The sequence below is a fragment of the Lissotriton helveticus genome, chromosome 9 (assembly GCF_964261635.1).
Source record: "Lissotriton helveticus chromosome 9, aLisHel1.1, whole genome shotgun sequence".
Lineage (NCBI taxonomy): Eukaryota > Metazoa > Chordata > Amphibia > Caudata > Salamandridae > Lissotriton > Lissotriton helveticus.
Window position 1 is genome coordinate 1,153,537,717 of NC_136070.1, and position 16,351 is coordinate 1,153,554,067.

General features: G+C 43.2%; 1 protein-coding gene across 1 annotated transcript in view; it reads left to right on the plus strand.

Annotated features, from left to right (window-relative positions):
* The window catches only part of ACTR8 (actin related protein 8), a 151,704-nt gene that overhangs the window by 134,363 nt on the left and 990 nt on the right, over positions 1 to 16,351 (plus strand). Inside the window, exons 11-12 of the mRNA XM_078661588.1 lie at positions 333 to 597; positions 12,648 to 12,811. Coding sequence (XP_078517714.1) covers positions 333 to 597; positions 12,648 to 12,811 — 429 coding nt within the window. The remainder of the gene's footprint in view (positions 1 to 332; positions 598 to 12,647; positions 12,812 to 16,351) is intronic.

A 16,351-nucleotide genomic window follows, 5' to 3' on the forward strand; every position in this document is an offset into this window, starting at 1 on the left:
TCTTTGTTCACTTTTAGCCGCATTGTTCTGATATTTAAATGTAGTCCCACAGACAGTACTTAAAGGAACACAAAGATTAATTGCCCAGAAAATGTTGTTTTCAGTTTACATATGACCTGTCAACCTCGTTAATTGTTTCGAGAGCAAAAGATGCCAAACCCCAAGAGCCGGTATCCTGTAAGATAATGTTCGCTTGTGTTCAAAGGGGAGGGGACTAAGCAGCGCCACTTTTCTGAAGGCTTTAATTTAAAAGTTTGTTTTAATTTATCGAGATAATGATTGATAGGTCTCACTGACGAGCTAACTAGCATATTGTGTGTTTTGTTTTAAAGTCTGCAAAGGCCATGGCTGATCGTAGAGCACTTTCTAAGCCTGGAGGATTTGAAGGAGACTCACGTTGCCAGTCTGATGATATATTGGACCGTCTTCGTCCACAAGAAGTGGAACTTGGATCATCTGTGAATGACTGCCTTGTCTCAAGAAATGAATCACAGGAACCGACAACAGCTCATATGAGCCGAAAAACAGCAATATCTCAATTTGAAGGAAAAGCACTAGGTCTTGACAAAGCCATTCTGCACAGCATTGACTGTTGTGGTAAGAAAATGTTGTTACTTTGTTTTATAATTCTTTGGGTTTATGGACATATAAGGTACGGAATTAATCATCTGGCACCAGACTTTTTTCAGATTCACTTGCTTCGCGAACCTTAGTGAAGGGGTACAGAGCACATGGATCCTTATTCACCTAGGTGCCTCATTAATTGATCTTCCCGTAATTAAGGGTATTAAAATCCATTAAATTGTTGGCATTTCTGTAGTGGTTTTTTTCTACTATTGCAGGATGAGCACTGGACTCCCGCATCCTCATGTTGGTGGCTGAAATGCACTGCTTTGCATCAGTACCACTGTTGCACAGTTAGCGCATATGCAAAGACATTGCTTTACATCACATTTGGTTTACTCATGTGTGCTGCATATCTACTGCCAAAATTTTTAACCTCTTGCTTGGCACAATAAGTGTTAAAGGCACAGGGCATATTTGAAGAAGAGAGCTGTTGTAGGGGTAATACGTGTAAATAGAAATGGAAATACATGTTCATTCAGTAGTATAGTATTAGGAAACTAAGGGCCAGATTTATTAAGGTTTTGCTTCACCCTTGTGCTACGCAAGGCCTATCAAATCCTAAATGAGATTATCAAGCCACACAAGGCCACATAGCGTCGCCCTGCATGGCTTTATAATTCTGGAGTAACTCAAGGCAGTACAAATCGCTGCCTTGCGTTACAATGCCCCAATGAGACGTTCCATGGGTGGAGCATGCTATGTTCCCTTGCATCCACCCATGGATTTTGGTGCATTCCCAGATTTATCATTCGTGGGAGACCAGGGAATGCGTCAAAATGCTACGCCTCCCCAGGTGAGCATAACGAGGAGAAATATCTTTATTTCCCTTAGTTTTTTTAGGTCGAACATTCAAGACCTCTTGTATATACTTTAGTATATACTTATTATATACTTATATGTGCATGTACTTTGTGGGCTCTGGAAATCAGCCCTAGGACGTGTCTGCTTCCTCTTAGGGACCTTTTTTCTGTTCAACTGCCTCTATTTTACTGTCATTATAGAAAACGACAAGCAGAGGGCAGTAAAATACCAGCATTACTATCTGCTGAGGGACTTTCTTTTTTTTTCTTTTCCTGGTAACTGCTTCTATTTAAAGTTCTTGATGGAAAACGACCAGCAGAGGTCAGTAAAATACCAAAATCACTTTAGCATTCTCTAGATTCCAGTCCATAGAAATTGTCTTCCACAAGGACCCGTAGACAATAATGTTTTTTTCAAATCTTGTATTTTCAGTGATATGACCACCGAAGGCCCTGATTTTATATTAAAAACAGAGGTTTGGACTATACCATTTCCCGCTGGAAGGCAATATTTCTCTCCCAGTGTTCCCACACCTGGCGTGTAACACAGTTTTGTCCTTACTTTCCCTCAATGTTAAAGAACAGTAGATGTTTCAGCACCCAGGCTAATGTGCTGCATAGCTAAATACATATAAGGTCCCAAAGGCGAAACCGATTGCATTGCAAATGCTTGTTCTATTTCTACATGTACTGCAATCTGATGCACACATAGAAAGGGAACAATGCAAGGCACCTTTCACCATGATTGAAGGGTACTGGCGTTGCCGCTAGGCAGCCAAAAGTGCGCCAGCACTGAGAATGGCCAGGAATGTGACGTATAATGTTAAATACGGCGCACACCTGCCCTTTCCCTTTTAAACAGTGCAGCGCAGCATGGTGGCTTGCTGAGTTCCACTGCATGAAAAATTATAAATATTGGCCCTAGGTACAGACCATGGGCTAAACGAGCAGTTGATGTCCTCTTCCACAAGAGTATTACTTTTGGTGAGTTAAGTAATCCAGGCAAAAAGAACAGTAACCCCAAATGCCTAGTGAGAAAGGTCCACAAAGTATGCCACTGTAACTGTGTTAGGAAGTACTTTAAAAATCACCCACACCCCTCGCTTACCTACCAGATTCTGCTTGCTTTATTCAAATATATCTTTTTAACTACAACTACAAACTAGTTTAGAATAAAAATAATTTTCAAAAGCATCTATGTTACTGACGACCTGCACCCAAACAGTTAATACGTTTCTTAAAAGGTGTTGCTATATCGGAAACTCCCAACGAGTCTATCTAAAGACTGAGTGGCACAGATGTGTAATATGCCCTTTTCTTTACATAGCAGTGCAATATCACATAAAGCAGGAATCCGATGCCAACACATTTCTCCCACATACCCTATCGCATCACCAATACATTCAGGATATTGGAGACATTTTGATCATTGTGTAACTTTGTAATCACATGCTTTAACACGAAAACTACTTTGTAGCAAACATTAGTCAAATCAATGCCGATGGAAGTTCATTGGTCAAAAGTCACCCGGTACGTTATTAAGTTTATGATTATTGGGTCAGAAAGCTGCTTGAGGTTAGGCCAAAGAAACAATGAATTGCCATTAATGAACCATTCTCAACTGATATTGAAAAATGAGGTGCACAATCCTAGTTTTTCTATGACCACAGTTTTTAAAATTGTTCTTTTATTGCACTTCTTATGACTTAGGACATCGTAAGATTTCTGGTCAGCTCTTTTTTGATCTATAAGCTAAAACCCCTTTCTCATGCCATTTCTGTAAGTTCACAGAAGATTCCTATATGGCATTAACAATGGGACAAGAAAGGAGGCACAGTGTGTGTTTCTCAGGACTGGTGGTAGTAACTCCTACTTTCTTGCGTCTGGCATTTCCATCAAGAATGTCATGTTCGAGGCATATGGGCTGCAGATGGTACATTTATGAATAGATCGCCATCTGGTGTTAGGCTCGGATGATTGCACTTGTTTTTCTTCTGGAGAAGTCTTTGTCGTCACCGATGACTCCTCCTCTAGGTGTTAGTGCGCATGGGCATCGGCTCCATCCTTAGATTGTTTTTTTCCGCCATCGGGTTCGGATGAGGATCGAAGCGCTCCGGATCGACTTTGATAAAGAAAGTTATATTCGGCGCGTAACCATTTCCAATTCGACGGTATTGGTTATCGAACGCGACTACACTTCCATCTCGACGCATTTCGAAGAACGACGACTACCAGAAGACCAGCTCGAAGTAGTCCGGCCCGGAGTCCATGGAAAGGACTCCATTCAAAAAATGTCCAGCGTGTGGTGCTAAGTTCCCACACAAGGACCTACACGAGGTGTGCAACCTCTGCTTGTCCCCTGAACACGAATTCAGGGACTGTGAGGCCTGTGCAGCATTCTCCTCAAAATCAACGATTAGAAACCGTCGAGCCCGAAGACACGAGGTATCGAGAATGCAGTCACAAGCAATCCCGGAGCTGTTCGAGGACCAGCACCCAGAAGAGGAGGAAGAAAAGGCCGATGAGGCGGGGTCTGAAGCGGACGAGTCCGACGTCGAGGAAATCGACGTCCAACAAACCGTGAGTGACGACGTCCCTTTACCAAAGAACAGACCCCGCACGGTGTCGACCCCGCCCTCGAGCCCGGTCAGACAACCGAAAAAAGTTTCCGACGCCCCGCCCTCGGGCCCGGCAACGAAACCGAAACACTCGGTCTCCCATCATGGGGGTTCCGATAAACGACCCACCCCGACATCGACACCGAAGCTCCATATCAAGGAAAGCTCGAAGTCAAAACAGTCCATATCGACACAGAAACACGCTTCGACGTCAAAAACAACATCGACACCGAAGACACCCTCGACACCGAAGACATCGGATCCGAATAAAATCTCGGTGCCGAAAATACAAATGGACAGTCAAAAGAAAAAACACCTTTCGGACCCGAAAACTGCGGTACCGACACAGGAATATAAAACCGATCCTAAACAAAAGACTCTGTTTATTGATCCACAAACTGGCAAGGTAGTCACAGAACTACCCAAAAAGAGGAAAAATGAACAATCGGACGACAAAACTCCTCCGAAGAAGAGAACAATGGGGAGAAATACAACTCCTCCCCCTTCTCCACATCCTAGAGACACACCCTCTTCTCCTATTCCTCACAATAGGCCAGCTATTCCTCCCACACGACCATCTACACTTACAACAGATGTAGAAAGTGACACAGGGGAGGGAGAACATCTTGGGGATGATGAAGACACAATCCCAGAGGACGCAGACCCATGGGAACAGTACAATGTAGGGTCAGATAACGATAACGACCCTGAATTGTATCCGTCAAAACCTTCACCTCCTGATGATAATACTGGTTTTGCACAACTCATTAATAGAGCAGCAAAATACCACAAGGTAGAACTACATGCAGAACCTCAAATAGAGGATTTCCTATTAGAAACACTACCTGCTGCACAAAGAACATCAGGAACATTACCAATGCTTAAGGGCCTTCTAAATCACACATCAGAGATATTCAAAGACCCGGTGAGGGCTAGGGTACTGAACCCAAGAATTGATAAGAAATATAGGGCAGCTCCAAAAGACCCAATATTCATCAAGGGACAAATTCCTCTAGACTCACTAGTGGTCACAAATGCTCGTAAGAGCGCAAACTCTTTATCTACAGGAGAAGCTCCACCTCCTGACAAAGAGTCTAAGCTAATAGATGCCTCTGGCAAGAGAGTTGCATCTCAAGCGGCAAACAGCTGGCGCATAGCTAATACACAGGCACTACTTGCAAGGTATGACAGAGCGCATTATGATGAGTTAGAGAAACTCATCACACATCTCCCTAAAGAACATCAAAAGAGGGCAGATCAACTCATACAGGAAGGGAAGTTAATTACTAACACTTCAATCAAGTGCGCCCTAGACACGGCAGACACTGCAGCAAGATCCATAAACACAAGCATCATGTTAAGGAGACATGCATGGCTCAGGGTTTCAGGGTTCAAACAAGAGGTGCAAACTTCATTACTGAACCAACCTTTTGATGAGAAAACACTTTTCGGCACAGGGACAGATGAGGCCTTAGAAAAGATGAAAAAGGATACGGAAACGGCTAAATCAATGGGAGCATTGCAACAGCCGACCCAAAGAGGTTCCTTTCGTAGGTCCGCCTATAGAGGAGGATCCAAAAATACAGGTACAAGCCAGCAACAAACCTCTTTTACACCGACATCACCCAGAGGTAATTCTAGAGGTAGTTACAGAGGTAACAACAGCAAGGGTAGAGGACGCGGAAACAACAACAACCGCAACTCTCCAACCCCAAAACAGTGACTTCATACAGCTCCCCCCAGACCATATAACACCGGTCGGGGGACGCCTATCACAGTTCCTACCTGTCTGGGAAAACATCACATCAGACAGGTGGGTGAGACAAATTATCCAACATGGTTATTGCCTGGAACTCACATCTACCCCACCAAACATCCCCCCCAAACAGCGTCCGATGAAACAAGATCACTTAACACTGTTAAAACAAGAAGTGCTATCTCTGCTACAAAAGCATGCAATAGAGAAGGTTCCAAAGCAACAGCAAGGAACAGGAGTATACTCCCTATACTTCCTAATTCCCAAAAAGGATGGGTCTCTAAGGCCAATACTAGACCTAAGACCTCTCAACGCATACATAAATTCGGAACATTTCCAGATGGTCACGCTCCAACAAGTACTTCCTTTACTGAAGAAAGGGGACTTTCTTTCTACACTGGATCTAAAAGGCGCTTACTTTCATATCTCGATTCACAAAGCCCACAGGAAATATCTAAGGTTTGTGGTAGAAGGACAACATTATCAGTTCAAAGTCCTTCCGTTTGGTGTCACGACGGCGCCAAGGGTGTTCACAAAATGCCTAGCGGTGGTTGCAGCCCACCTAAGAAGACAACAAATACATGTCTTCCCATACTTGGACGACTGGCTAATAAAGGCCAAGTCACAAGAAGAATGTCTTCAGAACACACAGAAGACAATTCACATGCTGCACCAACTAGGGTTCACTGTGAACTACACAAAGTCACACCTGCAACCAAGCAAGGTTCAACAATATTTAGGGGCTACTATAGACACAGAAAAAGTCAAAGTATACCCCAATCCAGTCAGGGTCCAGACAATGCTTACAATCATTCAAAAATTTCAGCCACAACACTCATTAACAGCAAGAGTGTTCATGCAGCTATTGGGGATGATGTCATCCTGCATACTGCTAATACCATATGCCAAACTACAAATGCGTCCGCTACAAGAATGTTTAGCGACACAGTGGAATCAGGCTCAAGGACAGATTACAGATCTGGTGTTGGTAGACGACCGCACACACCGCTCTCTGAAGTGGTGGAACACAACAAACATTGCCAAGGGGCGGTCGTTCCTAGAACCAATTCCACAGGTGACAATAACAGCGGACACATCGCTCACGGGATGGGGAGCGCATATGGAGAAATATACAGTACAAGGAAGATGGAGGTGCAGGAAAGAAGGCTGCACATCAATCACCTAGAACTGCTAGCAGTGTTTCTAGCATTGAAGGCCTTTCAAATGCATGTTACCAACAAAGCAGTCCTGATCAGAACAGACAACATGACAGCAATGTATTATATTAAAAAACAGGGGGGACGCACTCTCTCCAACTATCCAGACTAGCGCAGGAAATTTGGAGATGGGCCATTCCTCAAAACATCTATCTGTTAGCAGAACACCTACCAGGAGTTCAAAACCAGATGGCAGACATCTTAAGCAGACAGTCGGAACAAATACACGAATGGGAACTGCACCAACAAATACTGCAACCATTCTTCCAGGGATGGGGACAACCAGAGATAGACCTCTTTGCCACTCATAAGAACGCAAAATGCCAAAGCTTCGCGTCCAGGTACCCACACCACCTGTCGCAGGGCAATGCGTTATGGATAAATTGGTCCAACAAATTTGCATACGCTTTTCCCCCTCTCCCACTAATCCCATTAGTGGTCAGAAAGCTGCAACAACACTCAATGACCATGATACTAGTAGCACCCACGTGGGCACGACAACCGTGGTTCACCACGCTCTTGCAACTCTCACAAGTGCCACACCAAAAGCTAAGAATTCTACCCATGCACCTTACACAGAACCATGGAGAAATAATGCACCCAGATCTCACACAACTGAACCTAGCGATCTGGCTCCTGAAATCCTAGAATTTGGGTACTTAGATCTACCCCCAAATTGCATGGAGATAAATAAGCAAGCGCGACGTCCCACCACCAGAGCATGCTACGCAGCCAAGTGGAAGAGGTTTGCTATATACTGTACCACTAATAATATCAACCCTCTGGACGTATCAACAAAGGAGATTATTTTCTACTTACTACACTTACAGCAATGTAATCTCGCGTACACATCTATCAGAGTACATCTAGCAGCTATAGCAGCGTACCTACAAAACAGGCAGCACATATCCCTGTTTAGAGTGCCAGCGATAAAAGCCTTCATGGAAGGCCTTAAGAGAGTCATTCCACCAAGATTACCACCTTCCCCGGTCTGGAACCTCAACGTAGTACTCACCAGACTAATGGGACCACCTTTCGAACCTATGCATAGGTGTGAAATACAATTCCTTACATGGAAGGTGGCCTTTCTTATAGCCATTACCTCACTCAGGAGAGTAAGTGAATTACAGGCATTGACAATACAAGAACCATTCCTACAATTACATCAGAATAAAGTGGTTCTTAGAACAAACCCAAAGTTCTTGCCTAAAGTAATTTCAGCATTTCACATCAATCAACCGGTGGAACTACCAGTCTTTTTCCCAAAGCCACAGACGGTAGCAGAAAGGGCCCTACATACACTAGATGTCAAAAGGGCCATTTTGTACTACATAGAAAGGACACAAAATTTCAGGAAAACTAAACAACTATTTGTAGCATTTTCCCCAACACATAAGGGCAATCCTATCTCTAAAGCAGGCATCGCTAGATGGATTGTAAGATGTATACAAATATGTTACATAAAAGCAAAGAGAACATTAACTGTTCCTCCTAGAGCTCACTCTACACGTAAGCTAGGAGCATCCATGGCATTCTTAGGAAACATTCCCCTAGATGACATATGTAGAGCAGCAACTTGGTCTACACCACATACCTTTACAAAGCACTACTGTGTTGATGTGCAGGCTACACAACAAGCCAGAGTGGGCCAAGCTGTATTAAAAACTCTATTTCAAACAGTTGCGACAGACACGGGTGACCACCGCTAGGGAGGTAACTTCTGTATAATCTATTCATAAATGTACCATCTGCAGCCCATATGCCTCGAACGGAATATGCTACTTACCAGTATGCATCTGTTCTTGGCACAGAGGGCTGCAGAGTGGTACATGCCCTCCCTGCCTCCCCGGAAACCAGTGTCTGTCCCAACATTGTCTTATTTAGATACATTTACATGGGCATATCTTTATGTATTATACTACACTACTCCATCTAACCCTACTATGGCAAAACAATCTAAGGATGGAGCCGATGCCCATGCGCACTAACACCTAGAGGAGGAGTCATCGGTGACGACAAAGACTTCTCCAGAAGAAAAACAAGTGCAATCATCCGAGCCCAACACCAGATGGCGATCTATTCATAAATGTACCACTCTGCAGCCCTCTATGCCAAGAACAGATGCATACTGGTAAGTAGCATATTCCTTTACCCGTGTGGTGTTAGTTTTCTTGTGTTGTATGTTGATGGTCTCTTACAAGGCATATGGATTGTGATATATTTCAAAATAGAAAAAGTTTGATGTAGAATTGAGCCGCACCTGAATTAAAGCTATCAATTTTACACCAACCCCACCCTGACTTATATTAGGCCTGTAATTCCCAGTATAGGCAGATAACCTAAACCGAGGCAAAAGATGGAAAAACACAAGGAGATAGTTTTAATAGTTCTAATATTTCATTGTATCTCAAAAAGGTGAGAATACTGCCAAAAATCAGTGAAACATTCAGAAGCTCATTAATCCCTTTGTTAATGGGTCTTGAACTATATAAGTTATAGTTGTTAAAAGGCCTCGATTGTACCTAATGCCCCTTGGTATCAAAAAGTGCAAGCAAGATGGACCACATATATCATGGGGCCTGTGAAGCTAAACCGAAAACATGTCTTCACATTTAGTTAAAATGCTGAACAAACTTATCTTCATTCCAGGCTGAAGCGATTGCTGGTTCTGCCCTGGCTCTCTTAGTCTGAGGTACTTTTGTTGATAACCTGTCTAGCTCATCTGTCATTCTCCTGGGGTTCCTTCATTCCGGTGTGTTTCTAGGTGATGTGAATAGGTTAATTGTTTCTCATAGGGGACCAGTTACTGGAGGCCTGTATATGAATAGAAAGCACAGAGAAGACAGTAAACAAGAAATCAGTCTCACCGGAAAACCTCAGGAAATTCTGCCTAGTGTTGCTTTTTTTTATCTCTGCCATTTCGGCTTCCTCTTTGAAACGGGGTCTGATTTACAGGTCCGTTAACTTTCTATTCAAAAAGTATGTAGCTTTTTTCTTGCAGAACAGTCAGTATAGCAGTGGGACTGGACTGATATTTCTGTCAGGGTGTGAGGATCACACTGGATAATTGGCCCATTGTAAGGCAGCAGTTAAAGTGAAGACCACCTTGTTCTTTTCATCTAAAGTGCGGCCATGCAACTTTGAGGCCGCACTAATCTGTCACTAACCTGTCAGCGTTAATTCAAGACGCATGTCTTGTAAGTGTAAATCTAGTGTTATTCTTTGCACCCCAGAATGGTGGCAAGAATTAAACTCAAATACCAATGCATTTGTAACCATAGTTCCAATATGCGATTGAATTTGAGGTGTACCGTTTTAGTTTTGATGTCTATGAAGCATTGAATAATTGTATTCGAAATAATATTCATCTGGCTTTCAAACTGATCGCACCTCTTATTGACGCTACTTAAGCAAACTCCTTGCCCAGGCTTCAATGGGGCACATGCTCACTGCCAAGAATAGGAAGGGATAAGTTGAAGTTCACCTACATTTATTGCCTGAGGGTGTATCAAAGAATGCCTCTGCCCTCCCTCGGCTCCCTTGGGGGAGAAGGGCTGAAGTAGACTTTCTTACTCTACTGGTATGCAGGGCAGTCTAGGTTCGTGCCAGGGCAAGGTGTAAAAATGATTTTGAATTGGACTGGGAGGAACTGGTTTTTCATGGGTGTAGTTGGAGGGGAAGGATAAGCTCCTTCCCTCAAAGCTGTTCTCTGCCATTTTTGGTTTAGCTTTCAATTCCGATGTAGGAGAAATGTGATTACACTTGACATAGGATCTACACCTTGGTGTAGTAAAAGTGTACATGGAGATGATATATTCTTTTATCGGCGAAATTAAACCAACTATCAATGGCATGTTAGCTCCACTTTCAAAAACTCATGTTTTAGCTCTAGCACAGCTGAAAGATCCTAGGAGAAGGAGGAACAGTTGCTACCTGTTTGCAAGACAACTCCTAGGTATTTTTACCTCTGCCTGAATCTTTGCCCTTCAAGGCATGATTCTAACAACTGGGAAAGTCAATTTCACAACCTACCCTTTAGGGTTAATGGACCAGTCTGTTGGAGAAGCCTGACTGCTTGTCGCGGAACTTGCCTCTGGGGATACTGGAAGTCCCACATGTAGGACGGGGCCCATGACTAAAGAAGGCTGCTATTCAATGAGGCCAATTCATAGTATCCCGGGTTTGTTAATTTGTGGCCGGTACAGGGTGGAAGACCTGTACCAGTTGTGGGGAGGTCCCTGTAAAGGCCTATTCGTTAGGTTCTGGAGCTGTCCGGGATTACTGGGCAATATCCTTACTTGTCAGTATCAGCTTAACAACACCTTGAAGCAAGTGAACTTGGGGGAATTTTGTAGCTACATCCACCTACATGGAATTCTGGGCGAATGCGTCAAGTGCAGCAGAAGTAGCATCTTTTTATAGATTCCGGAGGGTCAGACACGTGAAGGACGATCTCTCGTAATTTACGGAGTAGGAAATATGATTATTTCATGCTTATGTTTCTGGAACAAGCAGTCTCAAATAGTAATACCTTGAAGGCTACTGTAGGGTGGTGGGCCTAAATAAACAAAGTGATTCAATGTGAGTTCTGGCCAAGACTGCCTTATCCTGGGCATGTTTGTGGAAGGGGTTAAGAAATTTCTGTGGAGGATGGGAGATACCACTTCTGTAATGTAGTTGAAAAGAAAGGGTTCGAAAGCATTCAAAGATAGGTGATATTTTGTACAAGATCACAGTTATCCCACTGTTTTTTATCTTAAGGCATGATTTTCTGGGAGATGTTTTGTCTGTCTTTATTAAGTGTTTTGCTGCATCAGATAATCTTATTTCTCTACTGGTTGGTAGCTGAGGGAAGGAGTTGGACATACGGAATGTTAGATGTTTTCTTGGCTGCTGGTATGGGGGGGATGAGGATAGAACCTCTCCAAGTGGATGGATTGGGAATAGGCAGTGAGAGGAATGAGCGTATGGATGGAGAACATTCTGGAGGCTTACAGTGATGTGGGACTAAAGGGCTGAAGGAATGGGATGATGGTGCAAGCAGGGTGTCGCACCAAAAGATACTGGGGCAGTGTCTAAAGCCCGAGGTTTGGAGTGCTAGGATAGCTAGACTACTAGGCTGTTCTAATGGGTGGCTGAAGGACGGATAGAGCTAAAACTAAACCCTGAAGGCCTATCGGGCAAGGTGTAATTGGAGGGCAAGATGGCCTGTGGAGAGTGCAGGGCAAGTCTTCCTAGGTGTGAACTGGAGATTTACTGCATATGTATAAGTAAAGACACATAATCAGAGGAATAACTATTAGTAAAAAGACCAGAGCTGCCAATTATAATATCCCCAGTAGAGGTGATGGTGTTCGCACTAGAGATAATGCAGTAGTAGCAATAAAAGTTCGATTGAGTTTTGCAGGGATGTCCTTTGAGGTGGGATGGTCAATTCCTTTTAGGAAATGACTGAAAGTACCTTGTGGAAGTAGAGTCTTCTAATTTAGTAAAGTCAACAAATGAAAATATTTGAATTGTATAAATATATTCAGAATCGGTAACCAAAACATCTCATCATACTGCTGTTTTAAGAAGGAAATCATGTGATGGGAATACATGACAAGCTAACTAATCTTTCTCTTTGAAGCCTCTGAGGACACAAAAAAGAAGATGTACAGTTCTATATTAGTCGTGGGAGGAGGACTCATGTTTCAAAAGGCTCAAGAGTTTCTACAACATCGTATACTCCACAAGATGCCCCCTTCCTTCAGAAGAGTTGTTGAAAATGTTGAAGTGATCACAAGACCAAAGGTATTTCTGATTTGATCTATTTACAGTTTCATGTTGAACTCTTAATTTTCTCCCCATCCCTCTCCCTCAAAAAATCCTTTTCTTCCCCACCAAAGACGAATGCCACTCTAGCTTCCTGCTAGACGTTTAGACATGCCCATTCTGCCTTACTTGATCAGTATGTAGCATTCAGATCATTTTCAGGCAAGCGTTTCTTAACTCTAAGGTAAAGTCTGCTGTACATAACGATTTCGACTTCACAGAAACATACTAGATAGCTTAAACAGTGTTGCATCCGATCTCCGAAGTTAAGAAATTGCTTCTTAAAGGTGGAACACAGATTTATCTAGCTGTTTCTACAAACAAAGCGTCAAGAAAATATCTTAGGTTATAAACATTTAAACCTTCATGGACAACGCTGATTTGTGTAAAGGTGATAATATTTTGGATGTCCTCCAAGCAAACTTCAGGGAGAGGGCTCCTTGTCAATTTTAGGATCATCTGTAAATCATAATATTGTTTTTTGTGAATGAAATGAAGGCCATGTTTAATTCTCTAAATGTTATTTGAACGTTTTGGCTGAAAATGAACAGCCCTAGTGTTACATCCGCTTTTTCCTCCTGCACCCTTCAGATGACTTCTTCTAGGCAGTGCTATCAAATGGAGAATGGCTAAAAGAGAGCATTAAAAATCTAAAAAAGAAAATCACTTTTTCCAACCAAAATAATGAAATGATTATATTTATTAAACATGTCATAAATGCATCTAAGTAGATCACCGAAAAAAAGACTCCAGGATTCAGTTATCAAGATTACTACAACAGTTGTTGGGCTCACTTAAACTCACCTACGGAAGTTTTTTATTAAAATAGGGACTGTAGAACTTTTGCTGGGCCGCATCTGTAATAAGCATTGTGTTTTGATGCAAACTTTACACCAGTACAGTGTCAGTGGGAAGCGGAACCCCATCTTGCTCCATATTATTTAGGCATTGCAAGGTCATCTTTTGTGCATTGTACAAAGTGGCACTATGGGTGAAAAATGATGGGTTGGAATAGTACTCAGAGCGGTTGCCAGTGATTAGACGATTTAGAAACATTGCTCCCACCCCCTTGTATGTGGTTTAGGGTCCAAAGTGTGTCACAGGGATCCTCCTGACACCCATTAAAATGCAGGCTTGAGGGTGGGTGCGTTCGCAAACTAAAGAGAAGTTTGGAATCCCCCGATAAAGACATTTACAGTGCAGGAAGATCTTGCTTGTCAGTATCGGTTTAGCATGGCCCTAAACCCCATGAAGTTTGGTGAAGTTTGTAGCTGCATTCACCCTCATGAGGTGTTTTGAGAAGACATTGTCAGATGGGCGCCTGCACCCGCACAATGCAGTTGATAACTTGTTTCTGAGATATGGCTTCTGTACAAGTGCTAGACAGTGCATGTGATGTCTGTTGCGAGGAGTATTGTGGCCTACCAACAACATATAAGGGCTTGAGCCCTCCTGTTGTGAGGGGTACGGTGGCATACGAACAACAAGGGACCTGCACCTTTCTGTTGCTTAACATTGGTTGGCTTTCCTGGTCCATCATTTGCCTGCTTTTTATTGGTGCCCCAGTTGGCCAATCTTGTGTTTTCCCGTCCCATGGGGAATACCTCTTTACCGTTGCATTGATTCACTGACCATTGCTTGCTTTTCAAGCACTACTTCTTTTATTATGCATGAAGCACTCCATGAGAGTTTGTGTTTTTTTGAGCTGTCTGTCGTGTACTTTTGTGTCTCTGTACTCTTGTTCTGTCCCCTGCTTCTCCCTGTGTCCTCCATTTTGCTTACCACCCACCCTCGCCCTCGTCTCTCTTTTGCCCTTCCCCCAACCCATGTATTGCTTTTCTTGCCCATCTCACCCTCCTCCGTGATGCTTTCTACTCCCTCTCACCTCCTCGTGTTGCTTCCTTGTTCCTCTGTGTTCCCTGCGTTTTTTAACCTTTAGACAGTCTTCCTCATTGTAGTCACTTTTGCAAATTGTTTCTGTGAACTGCACTTGCTCTCGGTGCAGCCTCCTTATACCATCTTTTTCTCTGACAAGTTAGTACTTTGGATCCGGGGATCCTTTCTCCCAAAGGTGGTTCCGCCCTTCCATGTAGGGAAGGCTGTCATGCTCCCTGCATGCTTCTGTATGCCACGTCCCACTACAGAGAAGGAGAGGCTTCACCGTTTGGATCCCAGGGGAGCCATCAGTTTTTATATCGCTCAGACCAAGGAGCACCGAGTGTATGACCAGCTTTTTGTTGGTTTTCCAGTGCAAAGAGCAGGGGCATTTAAAAAATGGATCTTATCAAGATGGATTGTCCTATACATCGACATGTGCTGCGCCTTGGGAAAGAAGGAGCCTCCTGCAGGCCTTCAGGATCCTTCTTCCAAAGCCACAACTGCACTACAGGTTTAGCTACTGATGTTCCAGTGCTGTACTCCTACCTGGCTGCTACATGGGCATCCTTCCACACCTTCACCACAGACTATTGTATCAACTCTTGCTCCTGCAAGATGTCATGATCTAAGGCCCACTTGTCAAATCCACCAACTGTGGGGGTTGGGTTTTACTACTTTTGTTTGCATTCAAAAGGTGGTGTCACTGCGGTTAGAAGTATCTGTCAGGGGAACAATCTAATTACCTTTGGTAATTCTTCTTGTGGTGGATACTCTGAAACCGCAGATTTCTCCCTGCCTTCCTTCCTCCTTATTCTGTGGAGTGGGCTTGTAGTTATTAACAAGGTTCCATGATAGATCGTGCTCACTGTCACGGTTCTCAAACTGTTACTGGTGCTCCGCTTCTAAGGGCGTTGAATGCTTGGTTGGCACAGAGGGGTGACACTATATGCAGCATGCATATTACTTCCAAAGGTGGGAAGATGAAGCTCCAATGTCAACTGGCAACCTCGATCGGCCTGCATGAGCAATTTTTAAAATGTTTGGTGATACTTGGTGGCACCTAGGGGAGTTTTAAAGGTTTGAAATGTGTGGGTTGGATCGAGTATCCACCAGAAAGAGCATTACCAAAGGTAAGTAAGTTATTCTTTACTGCTTGCTTCTTAGTTACGGATTCCCTTGGTGATGATTTTGGCTAAGGGTTTATTTTAATTGCTGGATTCATTGAATTGTTTAACAAAAGCATCGTATAGTCAACTTATTTTGACTAAATATTTTCAAAATGTATCTCGCGATCCCAGAGGAGCAAAGGTATTTTACTCTTGGTGTTTATGAATTTAGAGAGACTATGCAGGATAAAAAACAAGGACTACATGCAATCAGGTTGTTTTAGCAGCTAGTTCCAGGTGCAATGAACCATAAGGCAGTTACACACATATCATCGGTCTGTGGCGGATGGCATTATGGCATTCACAGTGAGGTCATAAGTCATTCCCTTCTTGCCCAATGCCTGAAATAAACGTTTTGAAATAAAGCGTGCAGTGGTCCAAGCCAGCACTAAATTATGTACATACCAGATGCAAAGCTACAACAGGGACAGATGGCAAGCAAACAGAAGATTAATGCTACATAATATTTTCCTTC